The sequence below is a fragment of the Mustela nigripes genome, chromosome 1, assembly GCF_022355385.1.
Source record: "Mustela nigripes isolate SB6536 chromosome 1, MUSNIG.SB6536, whole genome shotgun sequence".
Classification (NCBI taxonomy): Eukaryota; Metazoa; Chordata; class Mammalia; order Carnivora; family Mustelidae; genus Mustela; species Mustela nigripes.
Window position 1 is genome coordinate 154,496,638 of NC_081557.1, and position 19,773 is coordinate 154,516,410.

The following is a 19,773-nucleotide window of genomic DNA, read 5'->3' on the forward strand; positions in this document are numbered from 1 at the left end:
CACAGGCATCCCTCTATGTTTTTGGTCCTCAATCACCTCATCTTTGACTTGCCGGGGGCTTGCATAAAGCAAAGCCCATCACTCCATGGGCTCTAGTCTGATTGAGGTGAACCACCTGTCTTCCTTTGCAATAAACACAATGTGCCATCAGTAGTTTTGTACAGGGAATGCCTTCTAAGTTGTGTAATTTAATTTTGTCAGTCTGTGGATTCACAGATTTGCCCTAGTAAAATTGCAATTTGTTTTTTAAAGATTTTATTTATTTATTTATTTGTCAGAGAGAGAGAGCGAGCTGAGCACAGGCGGACAGAATGGCAGGCAGAGGCAAAGGGAGAAGCAGGCTCCCCGCTGAGCAAGGAGCCCGATGTGGGACTCGATCCCAGGACGCTGGGATCATGACCTGAGCTGAAGGCAGCTGCTTAACCCACTGAGCCACCCAGGCATCCCTAAAATTGCAAATTTGACACACACTGTCACTTAAAGGGAGTGGGATTCAAATATTTATTTACTTCTCAGTTAATATTCTACTGACTGTTGCCCCAATGTACAAGTATTGATTCATTAATCCCCGTGGTAATTTTGTTATCCTTGTTTTACATATGAGACAACAGAGGCAGTAAGAGTCTACATAGCTTTCCCCAAATTGCACAGCTAATTTATGGCAAAGCTGGGACTCAATATGAGTTAAAGAATGTAAAGTTGAAATGGACTTAGTCCTTGTTAAAGTTTAGATTGACAAATTTTAGATTACTTCTCTCCTTGTCAGTTTCTGATCCAGCATTGCCACCGTACTTTGTAATCATTTGATTTTATTATCTCTCTCACTAGACAGTAAGAACCCTGAGAGTGGGAGTATCTTTTATTTCTATATTAAGTTGTATGTGTTTCATTTTTGCATTGCAAGTCCTGAAGGGATATTGATCCACTTTTTGGCACATAATAGGTGCTCCAGAAATTCTTATTAGTCAATACCACCTAAGTTCCTAAGGTTTACCAGATTTTTATGGGATTTCTCCTTGCTTTACTTTCCCTGACCAGCAGTGTGCTCATATGTTTCAAAGTTTTATTTCAAAAAATAAAACAAGACAAAAAACTGCTTACTCAAATGCTTAGCTTACCTATTGTGATTCAGCAGATACAAATTTTTAAGTGAAGGAAAAAAAGTCAAAGTTCTTTAGTACAAGGTTCAAAAAATTATTATATTTTTATATAATTTCCAATTTTAAACTTAAATTGTATTATGATTTGATTTTTTGGTAATAGCCTCTAGTTCGTTTTCCCAACCAATGTTGTTATATTAGAGGTTTTCTGTGGGGGTCTAATGTTGACAGCTAGAATGTGGAAGACTTCTCTTTTAAAAACATGTTTTATTCTACAATAAGATAGGATAATATTTTTTGATTTAAAATAATTTCCGTGTCACATCATATGTTTAATGTTATGGTATCATTTGGAAAAACTGTCTAGGGATACACTTTGGTTTGTTACTTTTTAAAAATGAGTATTTGTTATTTTAAAGTTTGCTCTTTGTAAATTTTTAAACATTTTTTTTTTTTATTTATCTGACAGTGATCACAAGTAGGCAGAGAGGCAAGCAGAGAGAGAGGAGGAAGCAGGCTCCCTGCAGAGCAGAGAGCCCGATGTGGGGCTCGTCCCAGGACCCTGGGATCATGACCTGAGCCGAAGGCAGAGGCTTAACCCACTGAGCCACCCAGGTGCCCCTCTTTGTAAATTTGTTTCCATGTTGGCAAGCAAATGAAAGAACAAATACAGAAAATGATCATCCTTTAGTAAATTGGGTTAATAAAAAAGTCTTCCTTTTTTCTCTTATGGGAGACAAGACCTTTATAATCAAATTAAAAATAATCTCTCTGTGACACTTATATTTTTACCTTTTTAAAAAAGATTTTATTTATTTGAAAGAGAGCAAGAGAGAAACAGAGCAAGCGCGGGGGAGTAGCAGAGGGAGAGGGAGAAGCAAGCTGTTGACTGAGCAGAGAGCCAGACACCTGGCTTGATCTCAGAACCCTGGGATCAGACCTGAGCTGAAGGCAGATGCTTAACCTACTGAGCCATCTAGGCACACCTATTTTTACCTTTTAAGAGATGATAAAATTGATTCCTGGGGATAGAAGGGGGTTATGGAGAGTAGCAGATGTAATCTTTTTGAAATTATCTGGGTTTTCTTCTAAATTCAGGTTATCCTGTATCTCCCTCTATTCACATTTTTCCCATAAACCCCAGTCCTATTTATTACTAAGGATGAAGTTTACTATCTTCAGTGAGGGATTTGAAGATGGTATGAAATGAAAGGTTGAGAACCACTAAAATAGATGGTGTTTTGGTATTAGGAGACAGAAGAGAATTGCAGTTTGCGAAACTTGTTGTATGACTTCTTGGTGAAAATACAAGCTATGGAGTAAAATTTAAAGGCAAGTTTTTACCAAAAATTGACTCAAACTTTATACAGAGATTATTAAGTAAAGATCATTAAAATAGTTTTATATTTAAGCAATATTTTATGTTTAAAAATGACCAGCTATTCTACATAAACTGCATTTTTTTTCCTATCAAATAAGCCCTAAATGATGGTATGGTAGGTATTAATATTTTGTGTCTATCAGATTGATTGTTGTATAGAAAACAGTTGGTGTGAGGATGTGAATATTAAACAAAATGCATTATGGCTAAAAAGGAGATGATCTCCAACTTGAAGTTGACATTGCAGAAAAAAAAGACCTTTTTTAAAGGTGAGAATGAAAATTTGAAAATATCAAACAAAAAGGTTTAAAAAAAGGAAAAGATTAAGGTATTTACAAATACACGCATCGAAAAATATACATACAAATTTTGCTCATGAGTTCCCTTTCTCTTCATTTTCATGGGAAATAAAGCATAGAATTACATGGGTGTTAAAATAGGGAAATTGGAAAGCAGACTGGAGGAAGAAGAGGGAAAGGTGAAAAGATAGAACAAGCAAAATAAGAAAAGATTGGTGTTAAAACGAGGGTGACGTTGGAACACAATTAAACATAATTAGAATAAACACTGTCAATAGATAGATAGCTTTTGCCTCTTGTTCCAAAGTTTACTTTGCTGTGGTTACATCTGAAATGTATTAGATGGGCAAAACAGGGGAAAGATTTCTTTGAAGTCTTCTGCATACCAGAGATAATCTTAAGTCTGCAGATCACAGGTGAGGCCAGTAGCCTGGCTCTAAGCAAAGGAATATATGTGTGTGTGTATGTGTGTGTGCGTGTGTGTGCATGCATCTTACATATGTATGTATATGTACTATGTAAGTATATGTGTATATATATGCACGTATACATTTCTCACTATTTTTCTTCCATTTATCTTTAATTTTCTACTTGAGTTAGTCAAGAATATACAGACTTAAGGATCGTAGTGGTTTTTTTTTTTATTTTTTATTTTTTATAAACATATATTTTTATCCCCAGGGGTACAGGTCTGTGAAAGGAGCATAGTTTTAAAAATCTGATTATTTTTAATTGTTTAAATACATATTTAAATATCCCTGCTAGATAATCATAACTGATAAGTCAGTAACTGCCTGCCACGTACAAGGGCCTTGATATCCTCAATTACTGCTGTGAGGTTATCTTTACATTAGTTCTCTTTTTAGCCTATTATTATGACAGTATGTAGATAATAGTTTCTTGCATACTACAACATTTTTATTTATTTTTTTCTTTAGTAGTCTTGACTAAAAATTAAATTTCAAAGCGAAAAACCATAAAGCCCAATTTTTCTATAAAAGGCATAATCAAAGAATGATTTAAACCTTGGTTACCAGTAAAGCTGTTCAGTATTCATAGTCATGGTAACCATAAGATTTAAAATGATGGCGGTGGTGTATCTATCATGCCATTATACTCACAGTGTTATTGTTATATGTCATTGGCCATTTCTTTTATAAAATTGAATTCTATTTCCAAATTAAAAAAAAAAGGTACTTTATATTCAGGTTCCTTTATACAACTGAATATAAAGATGCCAGTATTTTAATCATTTTGGAATCGATTATTGTGCATTTTAAACAATGCATATGAGGTAAGGTTTTAATTAGTTAGGTTTTTATTTTGCCCAGTGTGAAACAAATTTACATGATCCAGGCTATTTTCTATATTCTATATGTAAAAATTTTACTAACTGTACAAAAAAAATGGGTATTCTTAGAAGCCACATACAGACAACTAGGAATATTCTGTGCTAAGATGCTGAATGAAGAGAGATCACGGAATTCTTTCACTACACATTTGAAAAAGGTGTGTACAAGTCAGCAAGAACAAAACAAAACATTTTCTTAACACATGAGCATACAAAACTGTGTCTTGAAAAAATGAAGCTCTTAGGGAAGGGCAAGTAGTCATTAGGAAAAGGCAATGAAAACTCATGGATACTACATTATAACAATTATATAATGTTGATACAATTGTCAACATTAAAAAAAAATTGTGTGATAAAAAAGTAAATGAGAATAATGGTAATTATCTACTACTGCCAAAGCAAAAAGAGGAAGGAAAGGGACAAAGAATGGAATAAACAAATGAACTTCCAAAAATACATTCTGGAAATACGGTAAGTATTTCATTCTGGAAAATACCAGCAACAGCAATAGGAACAAATGGAAGAAAATTACACACAAGCAGTACCATCCATTTAAGTGTAGTGAATAAGTACCCAGGCCTCGTAAGCCAGAGTGATGAGGTTGAATGCCAGCTCCAGTGTGATCTTAGACAAATGGCTTAATATTTTTATTTTGTATTTTTCTCATGTCTAATATGAGGATGATAATAAAGTTTTCCTCTAAGATTTTTATTTTTTTATTATTTTTTTAAGATTTTATTTATTTGACAGAGAGAGAGATCACAGTAAGCAGAGAGGCATCAGAGAGAGGGGGAAGCAGGCTCCCCGCTGAACAGAGAGCCCAATGTGGGGCTCGATCCCAGGACCCTGGGATCATGACCTGAGCTGAAGGCAGAGGCTTTAATCCACTGAGCCACTCAGGCGCCCCTTCTCTAAGATTTTTGTAGGAAAATGAAACATGTTGTAAAGTGCCTGGAAGACCTTCAGTGCTTATTAAAATCTAGTGAATCATATTTTGTCTTTAGAAATGCTTAAGAAAGAAAGAATTAGAAGAGAAATGCAGTGGATAAATTAATTTAAAAATAAGGCATCAAAAATAAAATAGCATATCAAAGGAAAAAAAATGGATTTTGTGGAGCTAAGAATAGAAAATGAGCAAAACAAAAACAAAAACAAAATACAAGAACAAAAATACACCAGAACAAAACACTAATACCTTTACAGCATTAGTTTATTAAACATAACAAAGAATATGGAAGTTATGGCTGCAACTCAGTTGGTGACAGAGATGAAGCTTCCAGAAAATAATCCAAGTGAACACAGTGGGAAATATCTGCCACTAAAATACTTAGAAAAGACAAACTCAGTGGACAACATTTCAAAGGAACATGATGGGATCTGTGAAGTAAAAAGTTAACAGAAATGAACAGGAAAAAAAAATTCCTCAAATACTTACTAATAAGAAAACTACTGAAATTAAAAAAAAAAAAAACAATAGTATGGATTAAAAAGGTTGCACAGTATCTCAGGAAATTTGATAGAAACTGATTAACAGAGATTGCCTTTAAAATTCTGAAATTCAGGGGCGCCTGGATGGCTCAGTGGGTTAGGCCTCTGCCTTCAGCTCGGGTCATGATCTCAGGGTCCTGGGATCGACCCCCGGGTCGGGCTCTCTGCTCAGCGGTGAGCCTGCTTCCCCCTCTCTCTGACTGCCTCTCTGCCTACTTGTGACCTCTCTCTCTCTGTCGAATAAATAAATAAAATCTTTAAAAAAATTCTGAAATTCAGGAATAAAAAAAGAATTTTGTAAGTTTTTAGACATTAAGCTCACTTTCCTTTCGAAGGGGAAACAGTCCTCAGACTTCTACAGAAGAATATCTAATGCTGTAAGATAATGAATTAATAGATAAAAAGTTCTGAGGTGTAATCTGAGAGCTTATATATAAAATTTTTCTCTCAACTAGAGGAAGTCAGAGTGTTCAGACAGATAGAAGCTCAGTTAGATGACACCTACGATCACTTATGAGAGAAACCAAAAACAAATGAAATCCTGATTACCAGAATATGAATGAATAAGATTTTGTTAAAAAGGGGGAGTTGAGGGGCCCCTGGGTGGTTCAGTCGGTTGAGCAGCTGCCTTCAGCTCAGGTCATGATCCCAGGGTCCTGGGAATGATGCCCACAATAGGGCTCTCTATTCAGTGGGAAGCCTGCTTCTCCTTCTCCCTCTGCTTGCTGCTTTGCCTACTTGTACTCTCTATCTCTCTGTCAAATAAATAAATAAAATCTTAAAATAAATAAATAAAAAATAAAAAGGAGTGGATTAGATTAAATATATATATATGATGTGTGTGTGTTTGTGTGTATGTTTATAGATAAACTTTTTTTGTTTTTTATTTTTTATAAACATATAATATATTTTTATCCCCAGGGGTACAGGTATGTGAATTTCCAGGTTTACACACTTCACAGCACTCACCAAAGCACATACCCTCCCCAATGTCCATAACCCCACCCCCCTTCTCCCAGCCCCCCTCCCCCCAGCAACCCTCAGTTTGTTTTGTGAGATTAAGAGTCACTTATGGTTTGTCTCCCTCCCAATCCTATCTTGTTTCATTTATTCTTCTCCTACCCCTTAAGCCCCCATGTTGCATCACCACTTCCTCATATCAGGGAGATCATATGACAGTTGTCTTTCTCCGCTTGACTTATCTCGCTAAGCATGATACGCTCTAGTTCCATCCACGTTGTCACAAATGGCAAGATTTCATTTCTTTTGATGGCTGCATAGTATTCCATTGTGTATATATACCACATCTTCTTGATCCATTCATCTGTTGATGGACATCTAGGTTCTTTCCATAGTTTGGCTATTGTGGACATTGCTGCTAGAAACATTCGGGTGCACGTGCCCCTTCGGATCACTACGTTTGTATCTTTAGGGTAAATACCCAGTAGTGCAATTGCTGGGTCATAGGGCAGTTCTATTTTCACCATTTTGAGGAACCTCCGTGCTGTTTTCCAGAGTGGTTGCACCAGCTTGCATTCCCACCAACAGTGTAGGAGGGTTCCCCTTTCTCCGCATCCTCGCCAGCATCTGTCATTTCCTGACTTGGTGATTTTCGCCATTCTGACTGGTGTGAGGTGATATCTCATTGTGGTTTTGATTTGTATTTCCCTGATGCCGATTGATGTGGTGCACTTTTTCATGTGCCTGTTGGCCATCTGGATGTCTTCTTTGCAGAAATGTCTGTTCATGTCCTCTGCCCATTTCTTGATTGGATTATTTGTTCTTTGGGTGTTGAGTTTGCTAAGTTCTTTATAGATTTTGGACACTAGCCCTTTATCTGATATGTTGTTTGCAAATATCTTCTCCCATTCTGTCAGCTGTCTTTTGGTTTTGTTTTTTTAAACAAAACCTATCCCTTCATATATAATTGACAGGACTTTATCAGAAGGTGAAATAGAGGGTGACTGTTATAAGCTTACACAATGTAACAATAACAAGAGCAATAATAATAATAATAATCATATAATAACAAATTCAAAATTGTGAGTTAGGGGGAGAAACCAAAAGGGATATAAATAAACTGTTTTTTTATCTTTTGTATTTAGAAGTCATTACATACTACTTAAATTTGATATAATTTCAAAGAACAGTGAGCTGAGTGTTTTAACTGTGTTCTATGGTCCCCTCACTTAAATATTGAATTAAAAAAAAACCTTCATAATTTTCTCTTCCAAGACAAAGATTTAAAAGACATGAAAGTGATTATAGGTAATAATACTGTATTATAATTTGAAATTTGCTGAGACAGTAGATTTTAAGTGTCCTTTTTTTTTTTTTTTTTACATTTTAAACTTTTTATTTGCGTATTTAAAAATTGTGCATTCCAATACTTAAAATCATTCAAAGAAAAAAATGGCACTCTGACTAAACTGCAGTTTACCGCCCGGCAAAACACCTAGGACCAGCTTAGTTTTTACTAGTTGTGTCCCACCCAGCTTCTTCCTTCGCTGGCATACAAGTTATTTTCCTTCCCCTGCCGATGTATAGGAGGTTTGGCTTCCCAGTCAGTAGTTCAGATTCTGTGATAAGAACGAGGGACCACAGTCATTTAAACTTGATCCAACCTCTTTGCATCTTAAAAGTTAAACAGCTAAAAAGAAATAAGGCAATGCTTGTGGAATGTATAGTGCGTATCAGCGGCGCCCGCCTCATTATGATTCGCCCGCTTGCTTCTCCTGTTCAATCGTTTCTTTTGAAGGCAGTGGATTTTTCTCTTGTGTTTCTGTCTTCTTCAATTTCGACTTATCGAATTTCTCAATCTCAGCCATATCGGGTTTGTCAGACAAGGTTGCAGAGGAAGCGGAGCGAGGTGCGCGAGCGAGAGAAGACCGGTCTGCCCAGGAGCCGCTGCCAAATCGATTTTAAGTGTTCTTATCACATATACACAAAAGGTAGATATGTGAGGTGATGATATATTAATTAGCTTGAGAGTGGTTTACAATGTAAACACATATTAAAACATCATGTTGTGTACCTTAAGTAGGTACAATTTTTATTTTCAATTATACCTCAATAAACCTGGAAAAAAAAATTTTAAAAAGACTCAAGGAATTTTATTTCAGTGAATAAGAAGCTACTGAAGTATTTTCCTGCATAGAAGAAAAAGTACAATTTTAAAAGTGGGAGGCAAAAAAAAAAAAAAAAGAAAGAAAGAAAGAAAGAAAAATACCAGTTTTAAACAAAACTCTCTAGAGTTAGCAAAGCCTGTCTCCATTCTTTTAGCCTCACCTTTCTGAAAACTGATAATGTTGTAAGTCTTAGCTTTCCCTTACCTGTAACAGGAAAATGAGTCTCTAATGTAATTTCAGGCTTTTTGTGCTTATGGAGGGTTATTTTTTGAGCAAAGGAACAGCGTATGTATCTCATTGGCTATCACTTGCTTGGCCTTTGACGTTATTCCAAAGCTGCCACTTTCAAACTATAAATATATGATAGATGAATTTAATTTATTAGGATGAATTATTTTACTACAGAACCATAAATTTTCCTCTTAATACCTTTGTGATAAATTTGAATAACTTGTGCATTCATTATTATTCAGCTAGGAGAAAGAATTGTTTTAGAATTTTGAGATTTCAGTGAAGGCTCAACTTCAGAGGTGTCTTTGCAAGCCCTCAGTCTGGGATCATGGGGGAACAGAGCCATTTAAAATGTAAGGTTATAGTAAACTAATAGTTGGACAAAATAATGTATTTTAGAATTCTTCTCTGGCTGTAGTTACTGACCCCTTATGTTACAGGAAAAAAAAATGTATACATGTGTATTTGTAAATTCATTACATTTAAAAAATATTTAGTTATTTCTTTGAGATATTGGGAATACATAATTACGTGTTTATTTTCTTAGTAGCCTGTTTAAACCTAATATGACCATAGTGTTTTAAAAGCTTGAAGATCATCTCATATTATAAAACCTTTTCCAGTTTACTTGTAATTTTTTGGGTTAATTTTTAAACTTAATTTTAGGAATTATACCTCACAGAATTAGTTATAAAACCTTAATGAGAAAAGCACAGGTGTTTGTGTTCTTGTTTACTTTTTGTTTTTATTTCCAAAAAAAAAAAAGTAATTTAAACAGTATGCAAGGAAACATGTTGTTTATTAGATTCACCTGGCATAGACATCTGCTACCACATGGACCTCTGGGTTGTCTAGTCACCTGTGCCTGGCATGGCAGGCGCCTACATCTTTCATCACATCTTCCAAGTTGATCTGTCCACATCTGCAGTTTCTGTTAATATGTTACTCTTCCCACATAGAGTCGGGATGTTTTTAAGTTGAGGTTATGGGAATAAAAAGGTGGCTTTTTAGAGCTTTGGGTCTCAGAGCCCAAAAAGTATTGATTTTAATTTTTTTCTGGAAAATTAACTATCAGTGGTAGGTTGTTTTCACATTGTATAACCAAAGCATCAATAAGAGGGTAAAATGATCTTGAATTAAAAATAAAAGCATTCACATACTTCATATGCTTTTAGCTATCTACATTTCTCAGAGTAAATTTGAACATTATTCAAAATTTAATATGTTTTGTATGTCTTCTGTGGGAAATTTACTTATAAAAATGACATAATTTGCATTTTATTTTCTAACATATTACACATTCCTTTAAGAAAGCCCATTTTAAACAATCCTTTTCAAAGGATAAAAGCTTTTCAGATTTTTTTCTTGTTTGAAAGACACTCAAAAGCTTTACCTTATGCACACAGCATTTTAATCTTGGTTGCAAAGGATTCTGCAAATTTAAAGCCCCTGCTGTTTTTTTTTTATTGTTATTTTTATTATATATTTTTCTTCCCTTTGAAGCATGTGAAATTGCAGGAGGTGGAATATTTAATTTTGACCATGAATTATTCAGATATGTGTTTTTAAAATTAACATTAGTTTAAATGGTTTAACATTTTCCTTTAGTGGTTCTTAGATTTTCTAATGCAACTCATAAAGCTACATTTCTTATGGTACAAAGCTTGATGAATTAGCAGCTACAAGCTATTGCAGGAAATAAACCCAGAACTTGCCTATAAATAACTGTCTAATTTTAATCTGATTTTCTAGCATCATATAAGGTACATCTGCATATAGTTTTATAGGGTATGTGATCATCTTGTCTATATTTTGGGGAGATGGTAGGAGAAAATGAATTCAATTAATCTCCTTAAAACATCCCTGCTCTAAGAAATCCTTTACCAGAAATTAATCCCTATATGGTCTTTTTTAATCAGAAAATTGTGAAGTATAGTGACAATATGCCCTTCAGTAATTAACCCTTTCAATTTTATATTTCTCCATTATCTTAGTATCAATAATTGAATATGTAAATAACAGTTTATAAATAATTGGTATGCCCTAACACAACACATGATGTTTTACACATTTTACTTACCATTAAACAGTGAGATAACTTCATTATTCAAAATACGAATGGAGTTTATACATTTAAAAACAAATAATGAGTAGTAATTAACCAGAGAAGAAAATATAAAAGTTGTCCATGTAAAAGGAGCATAGCAGCAAAAATGCTGTTGTCTTTATTTCATTATTATGATTGAGAATAATTTGGAGTTACAAGAGGTCTTTTTTTTAAAGACATTTATTTCAGAGAGAGAGAGAGAGAGAGCGTGAGCGGGGTGGGGATGTTGGGGAAGAGGAGCAGAAGGAGAGGGAGAAGCAGACTCCCCACTGAGCAGGGAACCTGAGGCAGTGCTTGACCCCAGGACCCAGGGATCTTGGCCTGAGGCAAAGGCAGACATTACCAGCTGAGCTACCCAGGTACCCTACAAGGGGTCTTAAAGATCCTCTAGTTCAACCTGTTTTTATTATGGATGAACAGACAGAGTTAAGTTAATAGTACTACAAACTGAAACCAGCGTTAGGATCAGCGTTATATGACAAGTCAAATGATACTAAGAATTTTTTTTTTTTTTTTTTTTGCTGCTAATAATTTGGTGAGAACCATGTGAAAAACCATTCTTAGATGATTACTTCTGTTAATTTACTGTAAACTAAAGTGGATGACCTAGGAAAAAAATGAACATGACTGGAATTAATTTAGAACACTAATGAATGAACTATTCACCCTAAAGCATGTATCTAAAAAAACAAAACACAAAAATAAAGTACAGAAATCAGTCTAAGAATGCTTTGACATACAAAGCTGTACATCTAGGTCTCTGAAAGCTGACATCTTGTACAACTATTAGTCAGTCATTCTTGAACTCTTTGAATACACCTGCCCTCTTTAATTGCCATTTGTTTTCTTGGAGTACAAAGGACTGGAGGACCTAGTTTCTGCCATCACGGAGCTAAAAGTCTTCCTGAGAAAAAGGATGCTTAAATCTAAAATAAAAACTCACAACCTGAGGCTTATATGGCCACGTAATTCTATGTCCTAGTCGATGTAATTTGTTCAATAAAAATTTGAAAATGGTGTAACTTGCTTTGAATGGAGCAGTAAGAAAAAGTTTAAAATTTGAGTAGCAATGAAATAGTGGATAATGGGAGAAGAAAGCTTTCTTGTGAGAAGGATGATATGAGTGGGGATACAGAAGGGAAATGTCTGTGTGATAATAGAGCATGTTGTGATGTGTTTAATAGGTCATTAATAAAAAGCTATTTTTTTTAAGATTTTATTTATTTATTTGACAGACAGAGATCACAAGTAGGCAGAGAGGCAGGCAGAGAGAGAGGAGGAAGCAGGCTCCCCGCTGAGCAGAGAGCCCGATGCGGGACTCGATCCCAGGACCCCAAGATCATGACCCGAGCCGAAGGCAGCGGCTTAACCCACTGAGCCACCCAGGCGCCCTATAAAAAGCTATTTCAAGATTATATTTTATAGCATTGTGAATATTCTGTTAATAGTCTCAGGATTAATTCTTCATATTTTAAAAAGATATCACAGTTTTTAAAAAAAATTTTATTTATTTATATGAGAGAGAGAGTGAGAGAAAGCATGCGAGAGGAGAAGGTGGGAGGGAGAAGCACACTCCCCACAGAGCTGGGAGCCCGATGCAGGACTCAATCCCTGGACTCCAGGATCATGCCCTGAGCTGAAGGCAGTGGCTTAACCAACTGAACCACCCAGGCACCTGATATTACAGTTTTTTTTTTGAATTAAGAATTGATATGATGAATCATGTTTAAAATGCATTAATCTGATAATAGTATGTGGAGCTCATTAGAGAAATGGAAGAAGACTTCCTGTCTGTATGAATTTGACTACCCTAAATACCTCATATGAGTGCAGTCATACAGTATTTGTCTTTTTTGTGACTGGGTGATTTCACTTGGCATAGTGTCTTCAAGGTTCTTTTATGTGTCAGAATTTCCTTATCTTTAAGACTGAATAATATTTCATTATATATATATATATATAATATATAATAATAACACCCCCCCACAACTTTTTGTTTATCCATTCATCTGGGGGTGGACACTGAGTTGTTCCTAACTTTGGCTTTTGAGAATAATGTTGTTGGGAACATAGTCTAGGGAGAGGGGTAAATGAGTTGTTCAGTGCAGCAGGGTTTTGGTTTTGCAAGATGGAAAGGGTTTTGCAAATGTGATGATGGTGATGACTGTGTAACGGTGTGAATGTACAGTGCTGGCTAAACACTTAAAAATGGCTAAGATGGTAAATTTTATGCTTTGTAATAATTTTACCACAGTTATCACAATTACAATTAAATCAATTACAATTAAATCAAACAAACATATAAATAAATTTTAAAAAGTCAATCAAAAAAGAAGTAAAAGAATAGAGCAGATAACAAACTATTACAGTAGCTAAGACATGAGATAATAAGGACCCAATTTTTATTAAAATACACTATTCATTCACCTATTTTTTAAATACATAATGTGTTGAAAATCTACTGATTTTTAAGTATTATACCAGATCAAACAGTACTCACTGGTGTAGTGTGTATGTGTTATGGGTGGTGTATGGTGAACATTATCAGATAATGCTATAAATTCTATGATGGAGTTATGTGTAGGCATAAAGACCCATAACTCACTGTCATTAGGAAGGTTTTTCTAGAAATGATGCTTGAAGGACAAAAAAAAAACCAAACCACCCCAGTTGACAGAAATATTGGAAGCAGCAGGATTAGTATGTACAAAATACAGTATTGGAGAGTGCACATTGGGAAAACTACATGTGGTACAATGTGGTTGAAATAAAGTCCATAGTCAGCGAAATTGTAAGTCATGACATTGGAAACAGGTGTATTCCTTAAGAAGTATAATCAACCAAGATACTGCTCCACACAGTATTCTATCAGAAATATAACTCTTATTTTTCTTTTTAATTAGGTAATTTATTTTGTGATTAATGGTTTTTAAGAAATGTAATCAGGTCTGTATTGAAAAAAATGTGAAATAACAGTGCAAATGAAGTGTATTTTATTGAGCACATTCATTCTAGCACTTTAATGGAAGATAATTTTCCATGGGTCTGTAGTAAATTTCCATGTCCTGTGAGCAAAGGTACTGTCTTTGTTACAGACTATATTTTCAAGAATATTTGTGTAGAGATTGGCCTTAGGAGAGACAGTGTCTCCCCTTGGAACAAAGGGAAGGTGTGGTTACTACCCATTGTGAAATATTTGAGTTTTTAAGTTTACACTTCTCTCCTACAATGCAATGCACTGCATGTACAGATGTCAACTGTCTCCCTTTGCATTTCCCTGAGGAAATTTAGGTTCAGAAATGGCATTAGAAAATGCTCATACTCTAGACTTGCCTATAGCTGTGAGTGATAAAGTCCTTTGTTTCTTACCCAGGAGTCTTATGGTTTCTTTTAGCGTCCATGAAACTGTGCCTGAGAAGTTGTCAGCTTCTAAGTAAGGTAAAGTTTTAGACTCTTCATAGTTTTTGACAGTTTAGGTGATGAGGCTAAGATGCTGGCAGATATTTTATTTCTGAAGGAGGATGGATATGGGTTGATTGATTAACAGGATTTGAGGAAAGTCTACAGGAATTGGTAGCAAACCTGTTGACCAGAGTATATGGTCAACCAGGAAATAAGTGGTTCTTGACTTCATTGAATTTTAAAAGAAGGTATTGAAATGGTGTTTGCAGATCGAATACTAGGAAGTAGATGTAAAGAGATCTTCTTGACAGTGAGAGGTTGGTTGCAGGCCTTCCTCTTTACAGGGAGAGGAGGAGGATTTTCTAGCCATTCTGGTTGTCAGGCTAAAACAACTAGAACCAAGATTTTTGCTGGATGGACAGAATTCCACCCCCTTTGAGAAGACAGTTACAGAATCTTGCACACACACACTGAAGGTGAAGGTAGGAGAATTTGTGACTGCTATAGACAGAAACTAGGAAAATCAAAATAACACTGGCTAGTTTACTTGGGAAATGAGGGCCCTGGGAATACAATACTTATTACAGAATAATGACAACACTTGGTTGTTTTATGGCCCAATCCCTCTTGCAGTCTACGAACCTTAAATATATGCAGATGTGACAGTAGAAGGTCTCAGAGTAATTTTTTTAGTAGGTTCCAGAGGCTATAAGGAGCTTTGACTTGGTGAAATTTCTGAGATAGACTCCCATGGTAAACTATAGATGATGTATTGACTAGTATTCAGGCTCATACTGCCATGGATTGGATTTATAATGCTGATGAAGGTGACCCACTGGAGAAGGAGACACTAACCCCCAAAATTTTAGATAAATTCTTGCTCTCATTTCTGCTACCCAAGATAACTCCCCTAGCCCTTATGATGAAACCAGGTGAGAACTTAAGAGATGTGTGTCAGTGGGGCAGTAAGTGATATGGATTAATGTGGACTCCGTAGAAAATTTGCTGCTCTAAGAGCCAAGCCCAAGGCAACCAAAGAAAGTGCCATGTTGGAGGCATTGTCATTTTGTACTCCTCATTTGGGAAAGAGTAAAAATTGTTAAAAACCCTTATGTTCCCTAGAGCACCGTATATGACCCTGATACTATATTATTGGTATAGAAGCCAGGAATTAATCGCCTCCCTTTTTGAAACACATGCATTATTGGGGTGGTCATAATTGACCTTCAGGTATTTAAAGAAATACTACCAGTAGATCATATAGCTATCAGATGACTGTAGAGATCGCTCCAAAACTAGGTTGTCTGTGGTACTGGTGGGTTTTCGCAGAGGAATAAGTGGCTCGTTATTAATGTGCATTCAGTGTGTAGTTATCCCAACAATGGGAATCACCAGTTCTAAAAAAATGGTACATTATTTCTCCCTGCCTTTAGTTGCAGTGATCAACAATATGACTTTGGCTCTTGAAGGCATTCACATTCAGGTTAGCCTCAATTTGCTGACCAGGATCATCATGGGTAATTGATTTGCTCTAGACTTTCTCCTTGTCTGTCAAGGCTGAGTCTGTGCAATGTTTAATACTTCTTGCTTTACCTGGGTTAATGTCTTGGGTGGAGTGGAAAGGTCAATACAGAAAGCTTCTTGTTTTTGTAAAGTCAGTCCCTTAATGACTTACAGGATTTGTTCAGCCATCTGGATCTGGGACCCAGGGGGAGACTTGGTTGAGTTCAAGTCAGTGTTATGTTTTTGTTCAGAGTCTTGTTGTTAGTCTAATTAAATGCTCTATAGGATGAATTGGATGGATTGGATTCCAGCCTTTGCCACTCAGATTAATCAGAGCAGCCAAAAGGGTGTTAAGATGATGGGGAAATTCTTCAAAAGTTAAGATGCTCTAGAAAAGAGTTGGGTATTGTTAAACAAAAAAACCCCATTTTATTCTCTGTGTATCTCTCATACTTTGGTACCTCCTATAAGCAGAAGCACTCACTGCCTTTATGCCAGAATATTTTTCAAGAATGTTTCATTGTGGACAGACTTGGAAGATACAGTGCCTTATTCTAAAACAAATGGCAGGTATACTTAGGCCCATTTTGAAAGATTGGTATGTTATTGGCACCCCTCTGACCAGTTTCATCTTATGTAATATAACCAAGTTCATGTGCACATATCACATGGATCTCTTTGTGTTGACTTGTGGGAATTGGTACTTAGGAAGTTATCACACACATACAAAATGCTGACCCTAGCTATTGTTATTGGTGTGGGTAATAAAGTTCTTTTTGTGCCTGACTTAAAGTCTGTGTCTTCTTTTAGCAAACATAAAATTGTGGTAAGCTAAAGGATAGCTTGCAGATGGGGTAAAAGAGACACTTCATACACACTTCTTCATAGACATGTTATATTTGAAGTGATAAAATAATATTATTTTATTGTGTTGTTGAAGCTATTTTTCAGAGAGGGGATTATATTCCACCAACATTTATGACTAGGTAATAAAATCTTACTTGTACTGAAATTTAGTTTCATGAAATGCTTTTGCTATCCAAAATCTGAATATGTGCCAAACTATCAGTTAATACTGTACAGCACTGGTATAATTAGGTGAAAGTGCTAGATAAATTATATGTAATCTGGGTGGCAGAATCCTGAATCATTCTAATAACAAATGGATTGTATCAACAACATATAAATAGAAAAGAGCCATGGTCTCCAAGGAAAATACCAGTAACACATTGAAAGCTGTCAATTTGTTAGAAAAAATAACATCTGAGAGATGAGATTAAACCAAATAATTAGAAAATACATAAGAAATAAGTATTGGCTAAAAATTTAATGCTTGGACTTACATTAAACATTTTGTGAATATCCTGTTCTACTTAGGTGTAGGAAACCCAGTGGAACTCAGTATAACATTTCCTTAGAGATGATAGTAACTGAGATGAGCGTTTTTTACTGATCAGATAAATATGATTTGAAATAAACAATAATTAGGTAAGTTAACTGTGGATGGAGAATTTCCATGGAAAACATTTGTAATTTTTTAAAACTCTAAATTTTTCAGATAGGGTAAATAATAGAAATAACATCATTATCTTTTTTCCGTCACACTTTTTTGCTTCATCTCTAAATTCTCCCTGCCTTTTAGCTCTTACTTCTCCCCGTCAATAAATTATATTATTACATTATATATAATATATACATATACTGTAATTATGTTATTCATTCATTAATTCATTTGGCAGGTATTTAACAAATGTCTATCATTCATTGAGCAACACTGTTCAGGTATTTATGGTGTTACTTAGAATTTAATAATTTCATGTTTCTAGAAAATCCTAGGTCTGAGCTGAACTGACCTCTTCCTAACAATAGACTGTTTGTGAATGGGCCAGTTAATTTTAGGTCTGGCAGAACTAAAACATATACTTGATTTGTTAGCTAGAATTAATAAGTAATATTTGCAAAACATTGTACCATATTCTTTAGAACTTTATCCTAACAACCAGTGTGAACTACTTAAGCAGGACTGATTATTTCCAGTTTACAAAGAAACTAAGTCTTTAAGAGAAAGTGATCTAAAGCTAGGCCGCACAGTCAGAATTAGTTTCATTTACAAAAATGTGTGTCCTCTCACTATACTTGATGTACTTTTGGCAGATGACAGAGTGGGTTAAAATAATTGTAGTTGCAATATGGGATTGTTCCTTATATATCAAATTGCTTTTGAAAATAAAAGTTAAGACTGGATCTGGGTAAAACATCATTGGGGACATGAGCTCATTTAATTCTCACCTCTTCCATATACTGAATATGCTTAAGATAATGTACCTTGATTCTACAGCTTAGAATTGCAAGGCAAATTAATATTTTAGTTTGGTAAATTTGGACCTTCTTTCAGACATAGTTGTCTACATTATCTAAGTTATTGTTATTACCAAAATAGCACATCATAAATTTGCAGAACACATTTGATTGTAATGCAATTAAGACATAAATTCTTGTGGAATGAATTTATATTCTTAAAGTCTCTCTACATGGAAGAGTAATATATTATATAATTTAAATATGTAGTAACTCATTTCTTGTCACATGTTGTAGTGTTTATGGACATCATTTAAAATGGCAAATTAAAAAAAAAGTTGAAACCATAAGACTTGAAACACATTATAAAATTCCCTTAGGGAACTTGTACACAAAATATATATCCAATATGAGAGTTGGTGATGTCAGTGATAAAAAGAAATAGAGACCTGCTAAGAGATAGGAACACAGAACTATTTAAAGTCTATGGTAGAGGACAATTAGGAAATCACAGGATTTAAATGGATTTAAAGGATAGAGAGCATATGAAGTAAGAGTAAACACAGAATGAGAAATTATTAGTTAGGATAGACTGGGCTAGGTGGTGCCGGAAAGTAAACAAAGAAAACTCTCGATTGCTTAAATACAATACAAATTTGATCCTTGCTCACACAAAATCCACAGTGGGTCTGGCAACTCACCAGGGCAGCTTTCCTTCATGTTATGACTCAGAAGCTTTCTTCCTTTTGTATTGCCATCTTAACTTATGAATTTCTGGATTATCTGGGAAGGGAGAGATAATGTTGAAGGTTTATGTGAGATGGTTTTATGGTCAAAACCTGGTCACATGGCTCTAAGATCACTCCAAGGGACTCCAATATGTAGGTTAATGTCCATCTATAAGAAAAAGTTAAAAATCTGGAGTTATGAAACAAAAAAAGAATCTTTCCTCAATGTGAGGTAACCATGTAAAGCACACTGAGGAATTTATCAAGTCTCTTGGGCATCAATGACTGAACTGTTTTCCCACATGATTAGTGGTCATGAAGTAGATAAAATGCTTTGACTATTAGGAAAGGGGGGAAATGGTGTATCAGAGGAGCCATTTGCTTGATATGAGGAGGAGGACTGATGATAATAGAGTTAAGATGGTGTGATGGACCTTTGAAATAAAGAAATGGCAGTTTAACTTTCTATGGAAATTGGGGTATATAGCACATGGTTAAGAATGAGAGAGAGTCTCAGAATTATATTAAAGCACCAGTCGTTGTGATAAGCATTCTGAATGTCTCAGAAAGTGGTTCACAAAAAAGAAATATTTCATGGGGTGAATGGATGATGAAGGTGAAGTGAGAAAATGATAAAAATGGATTCTTCTTATAAAAATACATGTAGATTAAATAAATCTTCTGGCACTAATTTTGATAAATTTTAAACAGTAATACTGCATCACATACAATTATATTAAATCAGTAGTGATCTTTA

At 35.0% G+C, this 19,773-nt stretch overlaps 2 protein-coding genes across 3 annotated transcripts in view; one reads left to right on the forward strand and one right to left on the reverse strand.

Moving 5' to 3' along the window:
* The window catches only part of CCSER1 (coiled-coil serine rich protein 1), a 1,346,695-nt gene that overhangs the window by 207,720 nt on the left and 1,119,202 nt on the right, over nucleotides 1-19,773 (forward strand). The window lies entirely within an intron of this gene.
* On the reverse strand, nucleotides 8,269-8,525 carry LOC132014019 (thymosin beta-4). The gene has a single exon (XM_059394590.1). It carries the CDS (start codon nucleotides 8,445-8,447, stop codon nucleotides 8,331-8,333), a length of 117 nt encoding a protein of 38 aa, XP_059250573.1. The 5' UTR covers nucleotides 8,448-8,525; the 3' UTR covers nucleotides 8,269-8,330.

Excerpts from the sequence above, each read along its gene's own strand:
- LOC132014019 (XM_059394590.1), bottom strand. The coding sequence starts at position 8,447 with ATGGCTGAGATTGAGAAATTCGATAAGTCGAAATTGAAGAAGACAGAA.